The sequence below is a fragment of the Littorina saxatilis genome, linkage group LG1, assembly GCF_037325665.1.
Source record: "Littorina saxatilis isolate snail1 linkage group LG1, US_GU_Lsax_2.0, whole genome shotgun sequence".
Classification (NCBI taxonomy): domain Eukaryota; kingdom Metazoa; phylum Mollusca; class Gastropoda; order Littorinimorpha; family Littorinidae; genus Littorina; species Littorina saxatilis.
The window spans coordinates 86,477,248-86,496,397 of record NC_090245.1 but is presented as its reverse complement, the minus strand read 5'-3'; the positions used below and the strand labels follow the sequence as shown (position 1 = coordinate 86,496,397).

At 44.2% G+C, this 19,150-nt stretch overlaps 1 protein-coding gene across 1 annotated transcript in view; it reads left to right on the top strand.

Moving 5' to 3' along the window:
- LOC138982612 (putative molluscan insulin-related peptide(s) receptor) overlaps nucleotides 1–19,150 on the top strand; it is a 105,109-nt gene that overhangs the window by 69,808 nt on the left and 16,151 nt on the right. Inside the window, exons 11-16 of the mRNA XM_070355943.1 lie at nucleotides 10,819–10,989; nucleotides 12,200–12,380; nucleotides 14,053–14,335; nucleotides 15,718–15,805; nucleotides 17,240–17,391; nucleotides 18,627–18,795. Coding sequence (XP_070212044.1) covers nucleotides 10,819–10,989; nucleotides 12,200–12,380; nucleotides 14,053–14,335; nucleotides 15,718–15,805; nucleotides 17,240–17,391; nucleotides 18,627–18,795 — 1,044 coding nt within the window. The remainder of the gene's footprint in view (nucleotides 1–10,818; nucleotides 10,990–12,199; nucleotides 12,381–14,052; nucleotides 14,336–15,717; nucleotides 15,806–17,239; nucleotides 17,392–18,626; nucleotides 18,796–19,150) is intronic.

Genomic DNA, 19,150 nt, shown 5'->3' with positions numbered 1-19,150 from the left:
TATTGCATAATATCTACCCCACTAATATCTTACTACACAAAATGAAAAAACGTGAAAACAATCGCTGTAGTCTGTGTGGAGATATTGATTTCATTGAACATTTTTTCTTTAAATGCCCAAGAATATCACTTTTTTGGAAGAACGTAGAAAAGCAAATTTATATAAAAACAGGTTCACAGATAAAATTAAAAGAAACTGACGTTTTATTTGGTTTCCAACCGAACAAGCAACAGGACCAAACTATAAGAAATATTAACTTTATTCTGCTTGTTGCAAAAATGTCAATAAGTATATACAAATACGGAGAAGGCTTCGACCCAAATTGTATATTTGAAAGAGAGCTCTCCATTCGGCTTTTTGACTGAGAAACCCAGTACTATCATGCTATCGTAAATGACTCGTTGCAAATGTCAATGTATTAACTAAGGTGAACCAATGATGAAAACAATTATGACGAACAGCAAAATATATCATTATTATTAATTCATTTAAACACAACCATGGTAATAGAGAGAGAGAGAGTGAGGGAGGGAGAGTGAGGGAGGGAGAGAGAGAGAGGGAGAGGGAGAGAGAGAGAGAGGGAGAGAGAGAGAGATTGAGAGAGGAAGAGAGAGAGAGAGAGGGGGCAAGGGGAGGGTGCGAGAGAGAGAGAGGTAGAGAAAGAGCGGAGAGAGGGGTGGGAGAGAGTGAGCGAGAAAGAGAGATTTTCGAAGATTGTCCATGTTAAACGAAAGAATGATATTATTGCTATTTATAACCCTATCTGTTTATGTTTAAACTGTTCAGCATAGCTCACAGTATCAGAGAGAGAGAGAGAGAGAATGGTAGGGTTTATGTTTAAACTGTTCAGCATCGCTCACAGTATCAGAGAGAGAGAGAGAGAGAGAGAGTGGCAGGGAGGGTGAGAGAGACAGAGAAGGGGAGAGGGGGAGAGAGAGAAAGAGAGGACGATTAAAGATAGAGAGAGGGAGAGAGGGGAGGGGAGGGAGAGAGAGGATGGGGAGAGAGGATAGAGAAAGAGAGAAAGTGTGCAAATGCCAGTTGACGGAGAGAATTATAGCTAAATTATAATTGATTGAAAATATTGTACATTTTCGAAGATTGTCCATGTTAAACGAAAGAATGATATTATTATTATTTATAACCCATTCTGTTTACGTTTAAACTGTTCAGCTTCGCTCACAGTATCATACTCGTAGCGAGTCATATTGTAACTGAGGTTCAAAAAAGAAAAACAAAAAAAAAAGGAAAAAGAAAAAAAAGAAAAAAAAAGAAAAAAAAACAAAAAAAAAACTCCCTTCGTGTGCACACGCAAGCACAAGACCATGTGCGCACGGAAAAGATCCTGTAATCCATGTCAGAGTTCGGTGGGTTATAGAAACACGAAAATACCCAGCATGCTTCCTCCGAAAGCGGCGTATGGCTGCCTAAAGGGCGGGGTAAAAACGGTCATACACGTAAAAATCCACTCGTGCTAAAAACATGAGTGAACGTGGGAGTCTAAGCCCATGAACGAAGAAGAAGAAGAAGAAGGATTCCGTTCTCCCTCTTTCGGAGCAGTCTCTCCTGTCCTCTGAGGAGGTGGGAAGGCAGCTCTTGGAACTCAGTTCCATTTCGGAGACTATCCTTCGGGCGCTTTCACGTGCTCTTACCGAGTCTTTAGCTCCCTTTACCTTGAGTAAGGAGCAAGATTCGGAGGACGTATCCACACTCCTCTCCACGCTGGCATGGGTGAACGAGGAGCAGATGAGATTGTCCTCTCTGCAGTACGTACATGCTGTCTCGTGCAGAAGGGACTTGTTTCTCGCCCACTCCCAGTTTTCTGAGGAGTCGACGAGAAACACTCTCAGATCGTCGCCCTTGGTGGATGGGGCTCTCTTCGGCAACCTGGCCTCTGATGCCAGGAAGCAGGAGATTGACACCAACAGGGAACAGCAGTTCTCTTCTTTTGCGCTTCAGTCCCTGAAGCAGCAAAAGCAGGCTGCTCCTAAGCAGGCTGCTCCTAAGCAGGCTCAGCACAAACAGGCTAAGACCTCTGCTCAGGCACATCCTGCTTCCCGGAAAAGATCTAGTGCCTCTTCCCGCGGGTCGGGCAAGAGATCTGCTTCGGGGAGGGGTAGGGGCTCTTCCAGCGGAAAGCCCCACCCCCAATGAAGCGTTCCCGGCTTCACGCCGCCCCCCGCCCTCCACCTTGGTGATGGCGGGGGGCCTTGCTCGGGCACTTCCACATTGGCTGGCCGCCATACGCAGCCGATGGTTAGTGGGTGTTGTGAAGTCGGGATTCCGCTTGCTTTGGCTGGGGGACAAGGCCCCTCTTACCAGGTGTCCTCCAGCCTTCCAGCCCCCCTTCTCACAGGAGGCAAAGGCCGTCCTCCAGTCGGAGGTTGCCTCACTGATAGAGAAGGGCGCGGTGGAAGCGGTCTCGGACCACAGCTCCCCGGGGTTTTATGGACGGCTTTTCGCGGTCCCCAAAGCTTCGGGAGCTTGGCGTCCTGTCTTGGACCTTTCGTTTCTCAACAAGTTTCTGAGAACGATTCGGTTCAAGATGGAGACGCCTGCCTCGGTCCGGGACGCTCTCCGCCCAGGAGACTGGGTGACCTCGATAGACTTGACGGATGCGTACTTCCACATTCTGGTGCATCCCGCCGACCGGAAATGGCTCCGTTTCCGGTGGGCCAGTCAAGTCTACCAGTTCCGCGCACTCCCTTTTGGGCTGTCCCTTGCCCCATGGATCTTTACCATGGTGGTGAGGCAGCTCTGCGCGCTGGTGAGGTCACAGGGAGTGCGGCTGCGAGCATACCTCGACGACTGGCTCATCACGGGCCAGAGCGAGGCTCTCTGCTCTCTTGGTTCTCCGGGAGGCCAGCTTGCTGGGATTCTCGGTCAACCAGACGAAGTCAGAGCTCGTGCCGTCTCAGTCATTCACTTACCTGGGGATGACGTTCAACACGGTCACCTGGACTGTCCAGCCTTCGCAGAAGCGGGTGGACAAGCTCCAGGCTCTCATTCGCTCTACTTCGCTTCTCCTGCGGGCTTCACTTCGGACTCTGGCCTCCATCCTGGGGCAGATGGAGTCCATGGCCCTTCTGGTTCCACTGGGGAGAGTTCACAAACGCCCGCTTCAGCACGCGCTGAAGCCGTTCGTGGACTCTCCTTGTGTGGATTGGAACACTCTGGTTCCCCTTGGGGATTGGTTCCAGGCTGCGACCCTCCCGTGGCTGGACTCGGGATGGGTATGCAGGGGGGTTCCCATTGTTTCCCCCCCTCCCAACATGGACCTTTTCACAGATGCGTCCCTGCTGGGTTGGGGGGCTCACACGGACCGGCTCACGGCCTCCGGACTGTGGTCTGTGGAACAGAGCACATGGCATATCAACTCGCTGGAGTTGGAGGCCGTGTTTCTTGCTCTGGTTGCGTTCCTCCCTTCCCTGGCGGCCAAGCGTGTGCGTCTGTTCACAGACAATACGACAGTGGCTGCCTATGTGAACAAGCAGGGAGGTTCGCGGTCCCCCACTCTCTCCCGCAGAACGTCGAGATCCTCACCTGGTGCTCCCAGCGGGGGATCTCTCTCTCAGCGCGTTACCTGCCAGGGAGTCTCAACACACTGGCGGATGCGCTCAGCCGCTCCGACAGGGTGTTGCAGGCGGAATGGACCATCACGCATGGTGCCCTTCTCCGCCTTTGGGCTGTGGCCCCGAAGCCTGTGGTGGATCTCTTCGCCACCAGATTCTCCAGGCGCCTTCCGGTGTTTGTCTCCCCCTTCCCCGATCCGGAAGCGTGGGGGACCAACGCCTTGGACATCCCCTGGGCAGGGCTGGAGGCTTACGCCTTCCCGCCCTTCCAGCTTCTCAGCCAAGTCCTCAGGAAGGCGGAATTGGAGAGGCCGTCTCTGCTTCTGGTCACCCCTCTGTGGCCGTCTCAGCCCTGGTTTCCGGACCTTCTGAGACTCGCACGCGGCCCTCCAATTCCTCTCGCTCTGGTACCAGGCGAACTCGTTCAGCCTCGCACCGGAGTTCCTCACGGGCACCCGCAGTCTCTCAATCTTCACGTGTGGAGACTGTGAGGTCCGCTCTGAGGCGGTCTGGAGCTTCCGACCGCACTTTGGAGTTGGTGCAGCGCTCACATAGGGCCTCCACCTCCTCAGTGTATTTGTCGCATTGGCGTGCCTGGGTCACCTGGTGTCAGGCTCATGGGCTGAACCCGGTGGCTCCTCGTACTATGCACGTCGCCAACCACTTAGCGGATTTGTCTTCCCGGGGGGCTTCTTCCTCCTCTTTGAAGGTTCGCAGGTCGGCGATCGCCTCGACTCTTAAACAGATTGGTCATACCATCAATGTTAGCGGAGTTGTCGCTGGGGTTATTAAGGGCGCGTCTTTGCAGGACGTCAAGCGCTCTTCTCTGCCCAAGTGGGATCTTTTTCTTGTCCTTGAGTTCTTGCGCTCGGCGGATTTCGAGCCTCTGGAGGGCTCTAGCCTCGCGAACCTTACTCGTAAGGCTCTGTTCTTGCTACTTCTGGCTTCGGCCCGCAGAGGTAGCGAGATCCACGCTCTTTCGGGCAGTCCTCAGGACATTGCCCGAGAGCGGGACGGCTCCTTGTCTTTGCATTTCCGGGAGGCCTTTCTGGCCAAGAATCAGACACCGGATCAGCCTTCTCCCTGTGTCCTTGTGAGGCCTCTGTCCCATATTGTGGCGCAGGATGACCCGGATATGGTCAATTGCCCGGTTAGGGCCCTGGAGGCCTATTTAGCTCGTACTCAGCCCATCAGGTCGAGCTCGCAGAAGCTCCTTTTTATATCCTTGAATACGTCCATGGACAAAGATATTACGAGGACTACCTTGGCCAGGTGGGTGTCAGCTCTCATAAAACAAGCTTATGTGTGGAGTCTGGCACAAAGGGGGGGGGGCTCAGCCTGCCTTCCCTCTCGATTCAGCTAGAATGCACGAGTCCCGGGCATGGGCATCTTTATTGGCCGTTTTGAGGTCTCGAAGACTCGACGATGTTCTGCGCACAGCATACTGGCGCTCGGATGACGTCTTCATTTCGTTCTACTTGAGAGACATCGCTGCGGTCTGCCGTGATGGCTCACGGACCCTCCCTGCACTGGTGGCAGCGGGGCAATGCCTCTCCAGATCTTAACAGTGAGTTTGAATTTTTTCTTCTTACCCACCACCTTGTTGGAGTTATCTGCTAATATGTGACTCGGAGTAAGAATATGTAATTTAATCGAAAATTTTTAATTAAATTTTCATTTGATTAATATACTTACCCGAGTCACATAGGTAATTCCCTCCCACCTTCCCCGCTTTTAGTTTCTTTGTATTCTAGAAGTCGAATGAGGGTGTCTCGTACTGGGTACGAGATCTGTGGCGTGATACGCTACGGGAGGCAACCCAGGGTAGCAAGCTTGCTACTTTTTTAGCTGGGGTTGCTTCCCTTAGACTATTAGACGGGATAGCGTTTTTCAGTCAACCTAGCATCTCGACTGCGTCAATGCTAATATGTGACTCGGGTAAGTATATTAATCAAATGAAAATTTAATTAAAAATTTTCGAATATTGGAAGCGTGAGTCACGCTACCCAAAAATAAAATCTTTTTTAACATATATTTTTTTTTCTATAACTTTTTTCCCCGTGGTTCATTCATCATTTGACATAATTTTGTATCGAAATCTAACAATAAGATTATTGAAAAAAAGCAAAAATGTAGACGACCACCTTTAAAGACCCCCCCCCCCCCCCCCTACCACCATCAACTTCTGACCCCTCTATTTTTCTCCTTCCCCCCTTTTAAGACTGATGTCCAAGTTTTCCTGTGCACAGCACATCTGTCATTTTACGTCCACTTTAAGACTTCCTTTTTGTTAAGACCTGATTTTCTCAGATTTTTTGTGGTCTTAAAAGTGGGGTTCCACTGTAGTAGTAATACTAATAGGAGGCTCCTTTGAAATAAGGACATCTCTTAATATAGGACACCTGTTGTCCTTTGGTGTATCAATTTTGGCCCAAATTGACCTGTTTTGAAAGAACATCTGTGACGAGCACAATAGCCTAGTAGTTAAGACTCCAGCCTTTAATGTGGAAGGTTCAGGGTTCGAATCTCGGCTGGGTCTGGTGGGTTAAGCGTGGAGATATTTCTCAGGTCAACTTTTAAGAAGTATTGCTAGTGCCTTATCCCCCTTCGTGTGTAAAGGCAAGACCAAGTACGAATGTGTAAGTTAGGCTGGCTCAGAGCGGAAATCGAGCTAAATTGACATACAGGCAAATCCAGCTAACTCACAAACGGTTAAGTCAAAAATTCGCTTAGCACACAAAGAAATTCTGGTCCGGAATTATCCCTCTTTATCTATGTGTACAAAGTACCCTGAGCTCGAAATGAGATTTCTCTTACGTAAGTCGAAAGACGGATAGCACACAACAGAAAGTCAGTCCCAAAGACAAAGTTTACTCTATATTTACTACAGCAACTCGAAACACGAAACTTGGCGTCTCACACTAGCGCATTGTGTAACCTTATTCCCTTCTTCTCTACACGGACGCCACACCGACTGGTCAGTCGGCACGCAATAAAGTATGAACTGAAGTTAGGAGGGGGCGAGGAGTAAGGAGGGGGCGAGGAGTAAGGAGAATTATCCAACTCCAAGAAAACATTCTGAAAAAGGTGGGGAAGTGGTGACAAGGCAGTGAACGCACTCACCATGCAGCTGACATCATACGAAAGCAGCCACACAAACACAGCACAGAGGCAGAGGCAGGTGTGCAGATGCTTTGTGAGAATAAGCGTTGAAAACCAGTTTGAATAAAAAAAAAAACCAGCAGATAGAGCCGCATGTCATAATCATTCTTCTTGTCTGGCTTTATTGACTGCATGCCGATCTTGTGGCAGTGACTTTTCACTCTTCAGTCGGACTGTTCACAAACCGCTCTCACTCTCCCTCACTGACTACCCTAAGCCCTGACAACTGATCCTTGGAAATTGTTTGGAAGAGTACACCTCTCTATTTCTCTCCAATGCTCTTCCTGCTGACTTCAGTGACACCGGACACCCCACTGAGTTTAGCCAGCTACCCCCCCCCCCCCCTCTCTCTCTCTCTCTCTCTCCCACCAGCCATGTACTGTTTGGTGCTGTGGCCAGAGAGGTGTCACCGGCTAATTGAGGCCAGCTGCACTGTTCACTCAGAGCAAAACTAGTTGACTGTGTCTAACTTTTGACAAAGCAACACAACTGAAGGGTTCACAGATTAGGTAACCGACTCACTGGTCAAGGCTGCAGGGAAACAAGAGTATCTTGTCAATGAAAGAGGTTACACACAGATACGCGATGCTGAGAACGGTGGCCGATTTTTCACTCTCTTTCTCGGAGGGCCTTCATCATTGCAGGGACTGCTGTAAAGAAATGCTTGCTCAGAAACTAACTCTTTTTGCATTGAAACATGCACCAGAACTGGTGGACACCATCGACATTGTCAAACATGAAATCGAAGCAGTTTGCTTGAGGAAACGGTCGTCAGCAACTCAAACTTCTCTGTTTTCTTTTTTTAAGAAAATCTGAGGTGACTTTCTCTGTAAGGACCCCCCTCCATAAGGACCGATTTTTGTCAACATTTTCAAGGTCGCTAGAGAGGGGTTCCACTGTACTATGACCAAGTCGAAATTTCGGATAGGACACAATAACAATTCGGTCCCTTCAATTTCGTCTTATCCGGATTTGCCTGTAATCGGGTTTTGGATAAATTCTAACTGGGAATGTTTAAATGTGATCTGAATGTTCTCTTTATATATTGAATCTATGTATATAGAAGATTTTGTAAAAACATTTCCAAGTCATTTGATGAACAAATATGGAAATGGTGACCCTCCAGAAACGGGCCGTAGTGAGATTTTGCGATTTTGGACTTAGCAAATTTTTGATGGGAAATTTTGAAAATGTAAAATTTATTAAAAGGAACCAAATTTCTACTCAGATATGTTGGTTATAACACAAAACCACTGGGAAAAGCACTGAAACATGAATGTGTGTCTGGTTAATGGTATGAAAAGCTAAAATATTACTTTTTCAGTTTAGTCTGTTGCTTACGAGGAGTCATCTTGGACCCCTTGCCATAAGAAAACCACACCACACACAGACCAACAAGCTGTGTTATCAAGTTGGAAACATATATGCTACATTCAAATCGCATACACAATTTGTCCTATCTTATCATTATCTAATTTTAAGCTTCTGTGAAGTTATGCAAATGTGCAATATTGACATTTGCGTCGAGGAAATACTCAATTTTGCTTCTTTTTTTTTCAAGTTCATCTTCATCTAAATTTTCAAAAGTCACCAGTAAAGTAAAGACACTGACCAGAAAGCTTTGATTTAAAAATGCGATTGATATGTATTTACATTAATATGGATGAAAAGTGGCCATAATGAAGGTTTAACGACAGCCGATGCTATTCTATCTGACTATCACAGACAGAAATCCAGAATAAAGACTGTCTTTTCTTTGTGAACTTGATTGAACTTTTTTTTTCTTCTGTTGCTCTTCCATGTCCATTAATGTTGTGGTGAATATTCTACAAGAGAAGCTGCTGAGCACATTTGAGTCTTGCACGAATTACCCCGACATGTAGTATGACTCGTACATCATAAACATGATTGTGCCTTACGAAGAACAAAATTCACTGTCGGCTGTCAAAAGTTATCAAGCACCACATAATATCATCTATCTACCTCTAGTTTATGCCACAAAATAAATATTCTGCATGTTAGCTTTTTGAAATAGTCCTGATAAATAAGCACATACCCACACAGGCACACTGTGACTCTCTGACTGTGGCATTGACTGATTCATAATCTCACAGTAACTACCAAAAACATTGAACCACACACACTATTGGCACATTTACAAAGCGCTGATTATTTTGCCACACAATAATGCATGTTGTTTTGTTAGGTGCATCTTGTAAATCTATTCAACATGCTTCTGAAATCGCAATAGAGTTTATTTTGCGAGATTCAAAATCGAATTTACGAACTTCCATCGGCTGCTTTCATAAACCGGAAGTTCATTTCCGCTCGTGAAAGATCGCTGATGCTGAGAAAACGCTGATCAAAATCCACATATATACCTTTGCAATGGTGAAATTCTTGCAAAAGGAACAATTTTGAGTCCTCTCATGATTGAATCGGTGCATTTTCTGGGAGATTGTGCATGCTTTGTGCAAGTTTTCCTGGCAGTCGACAAATCCGGAACTTGATGGAGTTACTTCCCATTTTGAGGTTCAGCGCAGGATTTTCTTTAATTATCGGAAATTGAAACAAAGAATCTGAACATACTATTGCACCTACAACGTTTTGAATAACATGAGCAAGTATTAGTAATATTCCTTGTCTTCTACACGTGGCGAATTTCACATTTCATTAATAAAAAGTGATCAACACAGCTCCGACACTTACTTCCACCAACCCTGTTTATGCCTCACAGAAAACACGATTTTCCAGCATGGTCGGTTGTCGATGAAGTGGCATTCATCCTTGAAGCCGTGTGCTCCCAAAACTGCATTGAACTCCTTGATTCACGGTCAGATTGCAGAAAATAGACTGATCTTCGAAGCTACCATGTTCTTCAACAAAAATGTTGGCAACTTTTTGCTTTACGAACCTTACAACTTTTTGGTGCGACAATCCCGCGCCCGTTCTCAAACTCCCGCAGTGGGGCACTGCGGTTATGAAATTAAAGGCCCCTCCTGTTTTTGGAACCGCAGGAGCTTTCTAGTTTGCTGTTAGGTAGATTTTTGGTTCCTCTTTCCTGTCATGCTCTCTTTTTCTTCATGAATTCTTTTCTTTTTTCTGCCTTCTTGCTCATTCACCTGTATTTTTTCCAAAAAATCTCTTCTCTTGCCGCTTGTCTCGCGATTCATGTATAGTTTAATCTGTTAGTGTTCTGATGTAAGCCCAGCAGTAGATAGGTTAAGCCTATTTTAACATACTGGAAACTGGTAATCTTCCAGTAGGTATTAATTTAGTTTTACTAAAGCCTGCTGGGACACAAGTAATGGGTTAGTGCATTTGTAAACAGGAATCGCTTGACAAGTGGCCCCCTTCATCCCCCCCTTCCTCGTCCTGATATGGCTCTACGTAGTCGGCTGGACGTTAAGCAACAAATAAACAAACAAACAAACCGTTCTCAAACGGGCTGACTGCAGAACGTCAAATTAATATTCATGAGCCCATACTCTTTTCATACGTGTCTTCGGATTGGCTGTAGCTTAAAAATTGTAGCCACACGAGCGAATCAAAGTATGGGTGACATTCTTGTTCCTGGAATTGCAAATTTCTCAAAATGCATTGCGTAGTGTGACTGCGCAAATGACGGCTAAGTCAGAACAAGCGGAATCGCGTTTTTTCGTAGGTTTGAAAAAACAATGCAAGATAACGAAAGCATGGAAATGATTGATTTTTTTTTAAGTGAAACTATGTATTACTGTAAGTAAGAAAAAAAATGCAGGCCTTTTTGGGGCAATACACATTTTATTTACTAGACCTGTGAAAACTCAGTTTCATTCAGTGAGGAGCACCAGCGCTCTGAGCCAGCCTAACTGTAAGTGATGAGAAACCTTCATCAGTGACTAACTCTGGATTTTGAGTACATGTACTTCACAACGTTCATCAGTAGGGCAGGGATGAAAGTTCCCACCTGGAATTTTGAAAACAGTTTTTGGATATTTTTCTGGATTTTGAAAAAAGAGTCTGGTGGAAACTTCTACAGAAGGAAATGGAGTGTTCGTTTTTGTAACAAAGGCTGTATGTAACTGTAAGTTCCTTGCTGCAGATCCCACCAGCCCAATGGACCTAAAGGCCGAACCGGATGACCCAGGTGAACTTTACGTTACGTGGAAGCCTCCCAAGATTCCCAACGGTAATGTGACTCATTACTTCGTCTACTGGCAGCTTCAAATCCTCAACACGGAGCCCTTCGACAAGCGAGACTACTGCAAGAACCGTAAGAATTAACAGCACTTTCTGTTTAATAAGGAATCAACTACTGCAAGAACCGTAAGAATTAACAGCACTTTCTGTTTAATAAGGAATCAACTACTGCAAGAACCGTAAGAATTAACAGCACTTTCTGTTTAATAAGGAATCAACTACTGCAGGAACCGTATGAATTAACAGCACTTTCTGTTTAATAAGGAATCAACTACTGCAAGAACCGTAAGAATTAACAGCACTTTCTGTTTAATAAGGAATCAACTACTGCAAGAACCGTAAGAATTAACAGCACTTTCTGTTTAATAAGGAATCAACTACTGCAAGAACCGTAAGAATTAACAGCACTTTCTGTTTAATAAGGAATCAACTACTGCAAGAACCGTAAGAATTAACAGCACTTTCTGTTTAATAAGGAATCAACTACTGCAGGAACCGTATGAATTAACAGCACTTTCTGTTTAATAAGGAATCAAAGAAAAACAACAGTAACTGATTGTGTTACCTCCTCAACAAATGTTAAGGTCACAGTGGGGTCATGTTTGGGTCAACAAATGAAAAACTAATATTTTCTTCATTTTTGGCTCACGTAAGTGTAGCCTATGCGATGCTAACTTTTGTCTGTCTGTGCGTGCGTGCGTGCGTATGTATGTATGTATGTATGTCTGTGGTAGAAACTTTAACATTTGAAGACGTCACAACATTTGAAGACGTCACATTATGACGTAAGAGGGTTAGACGTCACGCGAAGGAATTACTGAAAGTCTGGGTCATTGTTATTTTGAGCGGGCCGAGACTAGTTTTTTCTTCGAAATCGGCCATTCAGATCTAGATCTAGTGTCTCGCTTTCTTGCACAGTGTCACCTATGCCGCTTACTGTGTGTGTGTGTGTGTATGTGTGACGAAGTGATTGAGTTTGTGTTACTGTTTGTTGATTTCTTACGTGAGCCTTGAAGGCTTCGCCTCTTGTTTATGATAGATCTTTGAAACTTCACAGACTTGCATGTTTTGTTGAGTTGGTCGATTCTTGGCAAACTTCAAGGGATAGAGTTTGGGTCAGTCAGAATGAAATTATCATTCACTTGAAGGTTTAATAAGATCATTTGAGCAGGTAATGTGTGTTCGATTCAAATCACATAGGTGAGTCTTTTGTGCATTTCCTTTTTTGTGTTCAGAGAAATTTTCGTCTGCTTGTCAGAACAAAAATTGACTTTTGTTTGCAGCTATCGTGCTTGCAAAAGAGGAGAAAACGCCGAAGGAGCAGGAACAGAAAGGCAACGCAACCAAAGGGCCCAACTGCTGTAGCTGCCCCAAATCCAAGGAGGAACTGAAGGAAGAGGAACGCGAGCGGCAGATTGAAATTGAATTTGAGAACTACCTCCACAATAATGTCTACTGCAAAAGGTACCTTCCAGTTTTTAAACTTTTTTGTTTTTGTGCTGTCTTTGTGTTGGTGAGTACCGATTTCTTTTGTTTTTGACTCACATGCGAAGCAAAAGTGAGTCTATGTACTCACCCGAGTCGTCCGTCCGTCCGTCCCGCCGTCCGTCCGGAAAACTTTAACGTTGGATATTTCTTGGACACTATTAAGTCTATCAACACCTGATGTGGCCTGATGGTGTATGGTTACAAGATCTCAAAAAACATGTGCGGCAACTTGACCTCACTTCAAGTTCAAGGTCACAGGGGCCGTAATTGTTGTCTTAAAAACGACCATTTTTCACATTTTCGCATTTTTTTCTGAAGTTATCGAGAATGGCAACCTTAGCTATGTATGCTATACAGGGCAATGTAAACCCTATCTTTGGACACCAGTTTGGTTGACCTTGCGTCAAGGTCGCAAGGGTCCTTTAAAGTTGGATTGTATACATAGTTTGAAGTGACCTTGAACTTGAACTATGGAAGGTAACTCTTTCAAATCTACATATATGTGAGGGAAATACATTATACTTACAAAAGTGAGTCTATATACTCACCGACATCGTCCGCCTGTCCTTCCGGGCGTCCGTCCCCCCCCGTCCGTCTGTGAAGCCTTTAACATTGTATATTTCTTGGACACTATTAAGTCTATCAACACCAATTGTGGCCTGATGGTGTATGGTTACAAGATCTTCAGAAACATGTTTGGCAACTTGACCTCACTTCAAGGTCAAGGTCACAGGGTCCTTCAAAGTTGAAATGTATATATTTTGAAGTGACCTTGACCTTGAACTATTGAAAATAACTCTTCCAAAACTACATATGTGTGAGGGAAATACATTAGATCTTCAGAAACATGTTTGGCAACTTGACCTCACTTCAAGGTCAAGGTCACAGGGTCCTTCAAAGTTGAAATGTATATATTTTGAAGTGACCTTGACCTTGAACTATTGAAAATAACTCTTCCAAAACTACATATGTGTGAGGGGAATACATTATATTTTCATAATAACTTACATTAGGTTACATATCTTCAAATTCCAGGTCAGTTTGAGTTAAACTGATATTTGTCAAAAAAGAGAAAACAGGCGCCAGGCTAGAGAGAAGTCGGAGAACTGACGTTCCTTGTTCGACTCGATCCCCTAATGACCAGCGATTAGCATTTTAGGATGGAGAACCTTTTGACACAGTATGCACCATAACTTGGATGCAATTACTGAATGTGCAACTCACAATGGCATTAGTTTTCTGTAATTATTTTCTTTACTGAATAAATATTGTTTTTCTCAGTTTTATTGTAAAATTATTCTGAAAGAAAGATCAAGGTCTGTTCAGCATGTGAGTCGTGTGGGCTTTGCCCTTCTTGTTCAGTTTTGTTTTCACCCACAGTCATCTTGTTGTTAAGACTTTTTTTTCCTATTTTTTGATCACAGACTTCCAGGGAACTTTACACATAAGTCTAGTTGATTTTGGATCAAATTTCAAGATCAAAATGAGATCAAGTTTCAGGTTGATCAGAATGAAATCATTGGCTTGAAGGTTTATGGAGCTGAAGCAGCAAATTGTTTTCTAGCTCAGACTTCTTATGACCAAGGTGAGTCATATGAGCATTTGGTTTACTTGTTATTGCACTGATTAACCCAATATTACATCACAGGTCGGATACGCTACCGGACGACCTGGACGAGAGGTACACCCTGAACGACCTGGTGCGGAGGAGGAAGCGACAGGCCGACACAGAACCGCCCCTGTCAGAGCACCCCCTGACCAAATACAGCGCCAACACCAATATGCGGGCTTCCACCACGGAAGCTCCTGCCACCACCACCGCCAATAACGGCTCCAATCAGACGCAGGAAAACGCTTACCTTCACCTCACCATCTACGACACCCAGATCACCCTCACCAACCTGGGCCACTTCCAGGAGTACAGCATAGAGGTCAGTCCGGTCATACCGTACGCTGTCCTAGCCTGCACTGATTCATACACAGCTCACACACATGTCATATGTAAACCATTCAACCATGACCATAAACTAATTCATGTGCATCCCGAATCTCTCGTCACAAGTGTACTCTGACTCGGCACATTCATACCCAGTTCATTCCTAACACTAACACTTGTGACAGTCACATCATATCAGATTTGATTGTCAAGTCGTTTTCATTCGGGTCAGGGCAGCAGCAATCATTAAGTCACTTTTAGTTGAATCAAGCCAGCGTAGTGGTCTGTCAGATAGTATCATTTGCTTCATTTTTTGACTCACATGCGAAGCAAAAGTGAGTCTATGTACTCACCCGAGTCGTCCGTCCGTCCGGAAAACTTTAACGTTGGATATTTCTTGGACACTATTCAGTCTATCAGTACCAAATTTGGCAAGATGGTGTATGTTGACAAGGCCCCCCAAAAAATACATAGCATCTTGACCTTGCTTCAAGGTCAAGGTCGCAGGGACCATAAATGTTGTCTAAAAAACAGCTATTTTTCCCATTTTTCCCATTTTCTCTGAAGTTTTTGAGATTGAATACCTCACCTATATATGATATATAGGGCAAAGTAAGCCCCATCTTTTGATACCAGTTTGGTTTACCTTGCTTCAAGGTCAAGGTCACAGGAGCTCTTCAAAGTTGGATTGTATACATATTTTGAAGTGACCTTGACCCTGAACTATGGAAGATAACTGTTTCAAACTTAAAAATTATGTGGGGCACATGTTATGCTTTCATCATGAGACACATTTGGTCACATATGATCAAGGTCAAGGTCACTTTGACCCTTATGAAATGTGACCAAAATAAGGTAGTGAACCACTAAAAGTGACCATATCTCATGGTAGAAAGAGCCAATAAGCAACATTGTACTTCCTATGTCTTGAATTAACAGCTTTGTGTTGCATGACCTTGGATGACCTTGACCTTGGGTCAAGGTCACATGTATTTTGGTAGGAAAAATGTGTAAAGCATTTCTTAGTTTATGATGTCATTGCTAGGTTTAGTTATTTGACCTTGACCCTGAAGGTCAAGGTCATGTAAAGGTCAAGGTCAAGCATGTGAGTCGTATGGGCTTTGCCCTTCTTGTTTATGCTGGATGTTTGAAACTTCACAGACTTCCATTGTCTACCAGGGTCCTGATGGTATTGAATTTGTGTCGATCAGAATGACATTATCATTTTCTTAAACGTTTTATGGAATGATTTCAGCCAATCATTAGCAGATAATTTGTGTCTGTGTCATATAACTTACGACAGAGGTGAATTGTATCAGCATTGCGTTTCTTGTTTTATTTGTGTTTCACATAGAGCACTTTTGTACACTATCACAGGTGCTGGCCTGCCAAGAAACGGACACCACGACAGGAGAAAAGCTGTGCAGTAACCGAGCCATCACTGTAGCTAGGACCAAGCGGCTAGGTAAGTAACATGCTCTGGGGGCCCGGTAGCTCGGTTGGTAGAGCACTGGACTTGTGATCGAAAGGTCGCTGGTTCGAATTCGGGCCGGGACGGACACAGGTCAACTTAATGTGCAGACCCAAAAACGGAAGCCATGTCCCACCCCCGTGTCATCACAATGGCATGTAAAAGACCTTGGTCATTCTGCCATAAGTGCAGGTGGCTGAATACACCTAAACACGCAGACACCTGGGTAGCGCGACTCCGTTGCTGCTAGCTTTCCACTGGGAGGAAGCGACCCGAATTTCCCAGCGATGGGACAATAAAGTAATGAAAATGAGAAAATAAAAATGAAAGTAGGCACAAGGCTAGGTACAGTGGAACCCCCCTTTTAAGATCTACAGAAATATAAGGAAATAAGGAGAAAAAGAGGTAAATTTACAGAGGTTATGAACTGAAAGTCTAACAAATCAAGGTCTTAACTCATTGTCTCCGAGGTACGGATATATCCGTACCCACTCATTTGGCTCTATCTGACCAGGTACGGATATATCCGTACCCATTCATTTGGCTCTATCTGACCAGGTACGGATATATCAGTACCCACTCATTTGGCTCTATCTGACCAGGTACGGATATATTCGCTCAGACTGTTAGCTTCAGTCGCTTCCTGTAACGTCGATCTAACGCCTGCATTCCAGCGTGTTGATACACAGTTCCTACACAGCTACTAGCTTCAGTCGCTTCCTGTAACGTCGATCTAACGCCTGCATTCCAGCGTGTTGATACACAGTTTCTACACAGCTACTACAGTTCTGAGTGACCTGCTGCAGCACAGCTGGTCTCAGCTAAAAAAAAGTTGGTCAACATAGGTGGGGTAGAAAGTGTTAAAAAGGGGGAAGTCTTAAATTAGGGTGACTTAAGCCCTTCACTGCCCACCCCGTATGTAATACGTGGTCATTTTCAGTTTGTCGTACGCCCATAATCATACGTGGGATTTGTGTCAACAATATTTCAGGACATTTCTGAAAACTAAATGGGAGGTAACCACTGTCCAACAACTTGTAGGGGTTCTAAACACAGTTCTTTTCCATAGACCGTTCAGATAAGTTGCTAAAGTTGCTACCACGTGTTGAAAATGCTGTTATACTGTGGCAGTGAAGGGGTTAATAGGGGGCTTCTACTGTATGCAAAGTGTTCAAACATTGGGGCTGTCATGAATGTGAATACTCTTGAGGCTTGGAGTTTTTCTTTGTGCAAGGGCAGAACTGTGTCTTTTGAAGAGGAGGGAAGATCATTATTGATGTTCGCACGGATTTGTTCAAACTTTTTGTTCTAGAATTACCTATAGATTCTTGGCCATATTAGTTGGTCAGTTCAGATTTTAATGCAATGCCATTCATCTAATTTATTTTTGGACCTTTACCGTGTTTTCTCATTATTTTTCCTCTGCAGAAAAAGCAGACAACATCAATGCGACTACTGTGAATGCGAAACTGATTGCCAACAGTACCGGGGAAGTGATGATCCTATGGGATCCCCCTCCCAAGCCCAATGGTCTCATCATAAAATACATTATTCAGTATCGCCGTGCAAATCAAGAGGACGTAAGTCTTTGTTGTAGTTTCTGTTGAATGTAGTGTGTGTGTGTGTGTGTGTGTGTGAATCTGAATCTGAACAATACGTTCTTGAAGCTTTAAAAGGTTAGTGTGTGTGTATATGTGGATGTGTTTTTATATTTAGTCAAGTTTTGACTAAATATTTTAACGTAGAGGGGGGAATCGAGACGAGGGTCGTGGTGTATGTGTGTGTGTGTGTCTGTCTGTCTGTCTGTCTGTCTGTGTGTGTGTGTAGAGCGATTCAGACTAAACTACTGGACCGATCTTTATGAAATTTGACATGAGAGTTCCTGGGTATGAAATCCCCATACGTTTTTTTCATTTTTTTGATAAATGTCTTTGATGACGTCATATCCGGCTTTTCGTGAAAGTTGAGGCGGCACTGTCACGCTCTCCTTTTTCAACCAAATTGGTTGAAATTTTGGTCAAGTAATCTTCGACGAATGCCTGGGTTTGGTATTGCATTTCAGCTTGGTGGCTTAAAAACTAATGAGTGAGTTTGGTCATTAAAAATCTGAAAATTGTAAAAAAAATATTTTTTTTTATAAAACGATCCAAATTTACGTACATCTTATTCTTTATCATTTTCTGATTCCAAAAATATATAAATATGTTATATTTTGATTAAAAACAAGCTCTGAAAATTAAAAATATAAAAATTATTATCAAAATTAAATTGTCCAAATCAATTTAAAAACACTTTCATCTTATTCCTTGTCGGTTCCTGATTCCAAAAACATATAGATATGATATGTTTGGATTAAAAACACGCTCAGAAAGTTAAAACGAAGAGAGGTACAGAAAAGCGTGCTATCCTTCTCAGCGCAAGTACTACCCCGCTCTTCTTGTCAATTTCACTGCCTTTGCCGTGCGCGGTGGACTGACGATGCTACGAGTATACGGTCTTGCTGCGTTGCATTGCGTTCAGTTTCATTCTGTGAGTTCGACAGCTACTTGACTAAATGTTGTATTTTCGCCTTACGCGACTTGTTTTAACATTTTGTTTAGATATGTGTGCATCTGGTTTCCAGACAGAATTTTTCAAATGGTATGTGTGTGTGTATTTGTGTGTGTGCATGTGTGTTTCAGACAAAGAGAGAGAGAGAGAGAGCTACAAACAGACAAACAGACAGACAGACTGACAGACACAGTACTGAAAGACAATGTTAGGTCAACATTTTGACAAAGTAAATTCATCAAGTGCATATTGTTGTTTTTTGCAGCATGAGTTTCTGACAGTGTGCGTCAGTCAACGAAAGTACCTTAAGAACGGCGGTCATCGCCTCATCAAGGTGGACACAGGCAATTACACCTATAGGATCGCCGCTGTGTCGCTCGCAGGCAACGGCTCGTACACACCGCTCAACTATTTTGTCATACCCCCCAAGACAGGTGAGTCATCAATTTTGTTCTTGAATCGGACGTAGACAGGTTTGTAAAGATATGAGTAGGCGAGGACAAGGCACCGGTTCTTTTGTTTTGATGAGTGATTGATATATATACGTTATTAAAGTCAAGATCTGTTTAAGGCTGATCACTGTTTATTGTAAGAAAACTTGTGTTCTGATGCTTTTATATATATATACTAGATGAATACCCGCTTCGCCGGGAAGAAGTCGAGCCGAATACCCGGCTGCGCAGGGGACCCGGCTTTTAGCTGGCGCACCGCACGAAGGAAGGGAGATAAACGCGCAAAACACTGGAGAAGAGTAATACCCGGCTTCGCCAGGACAGTGACCTTCTAAAA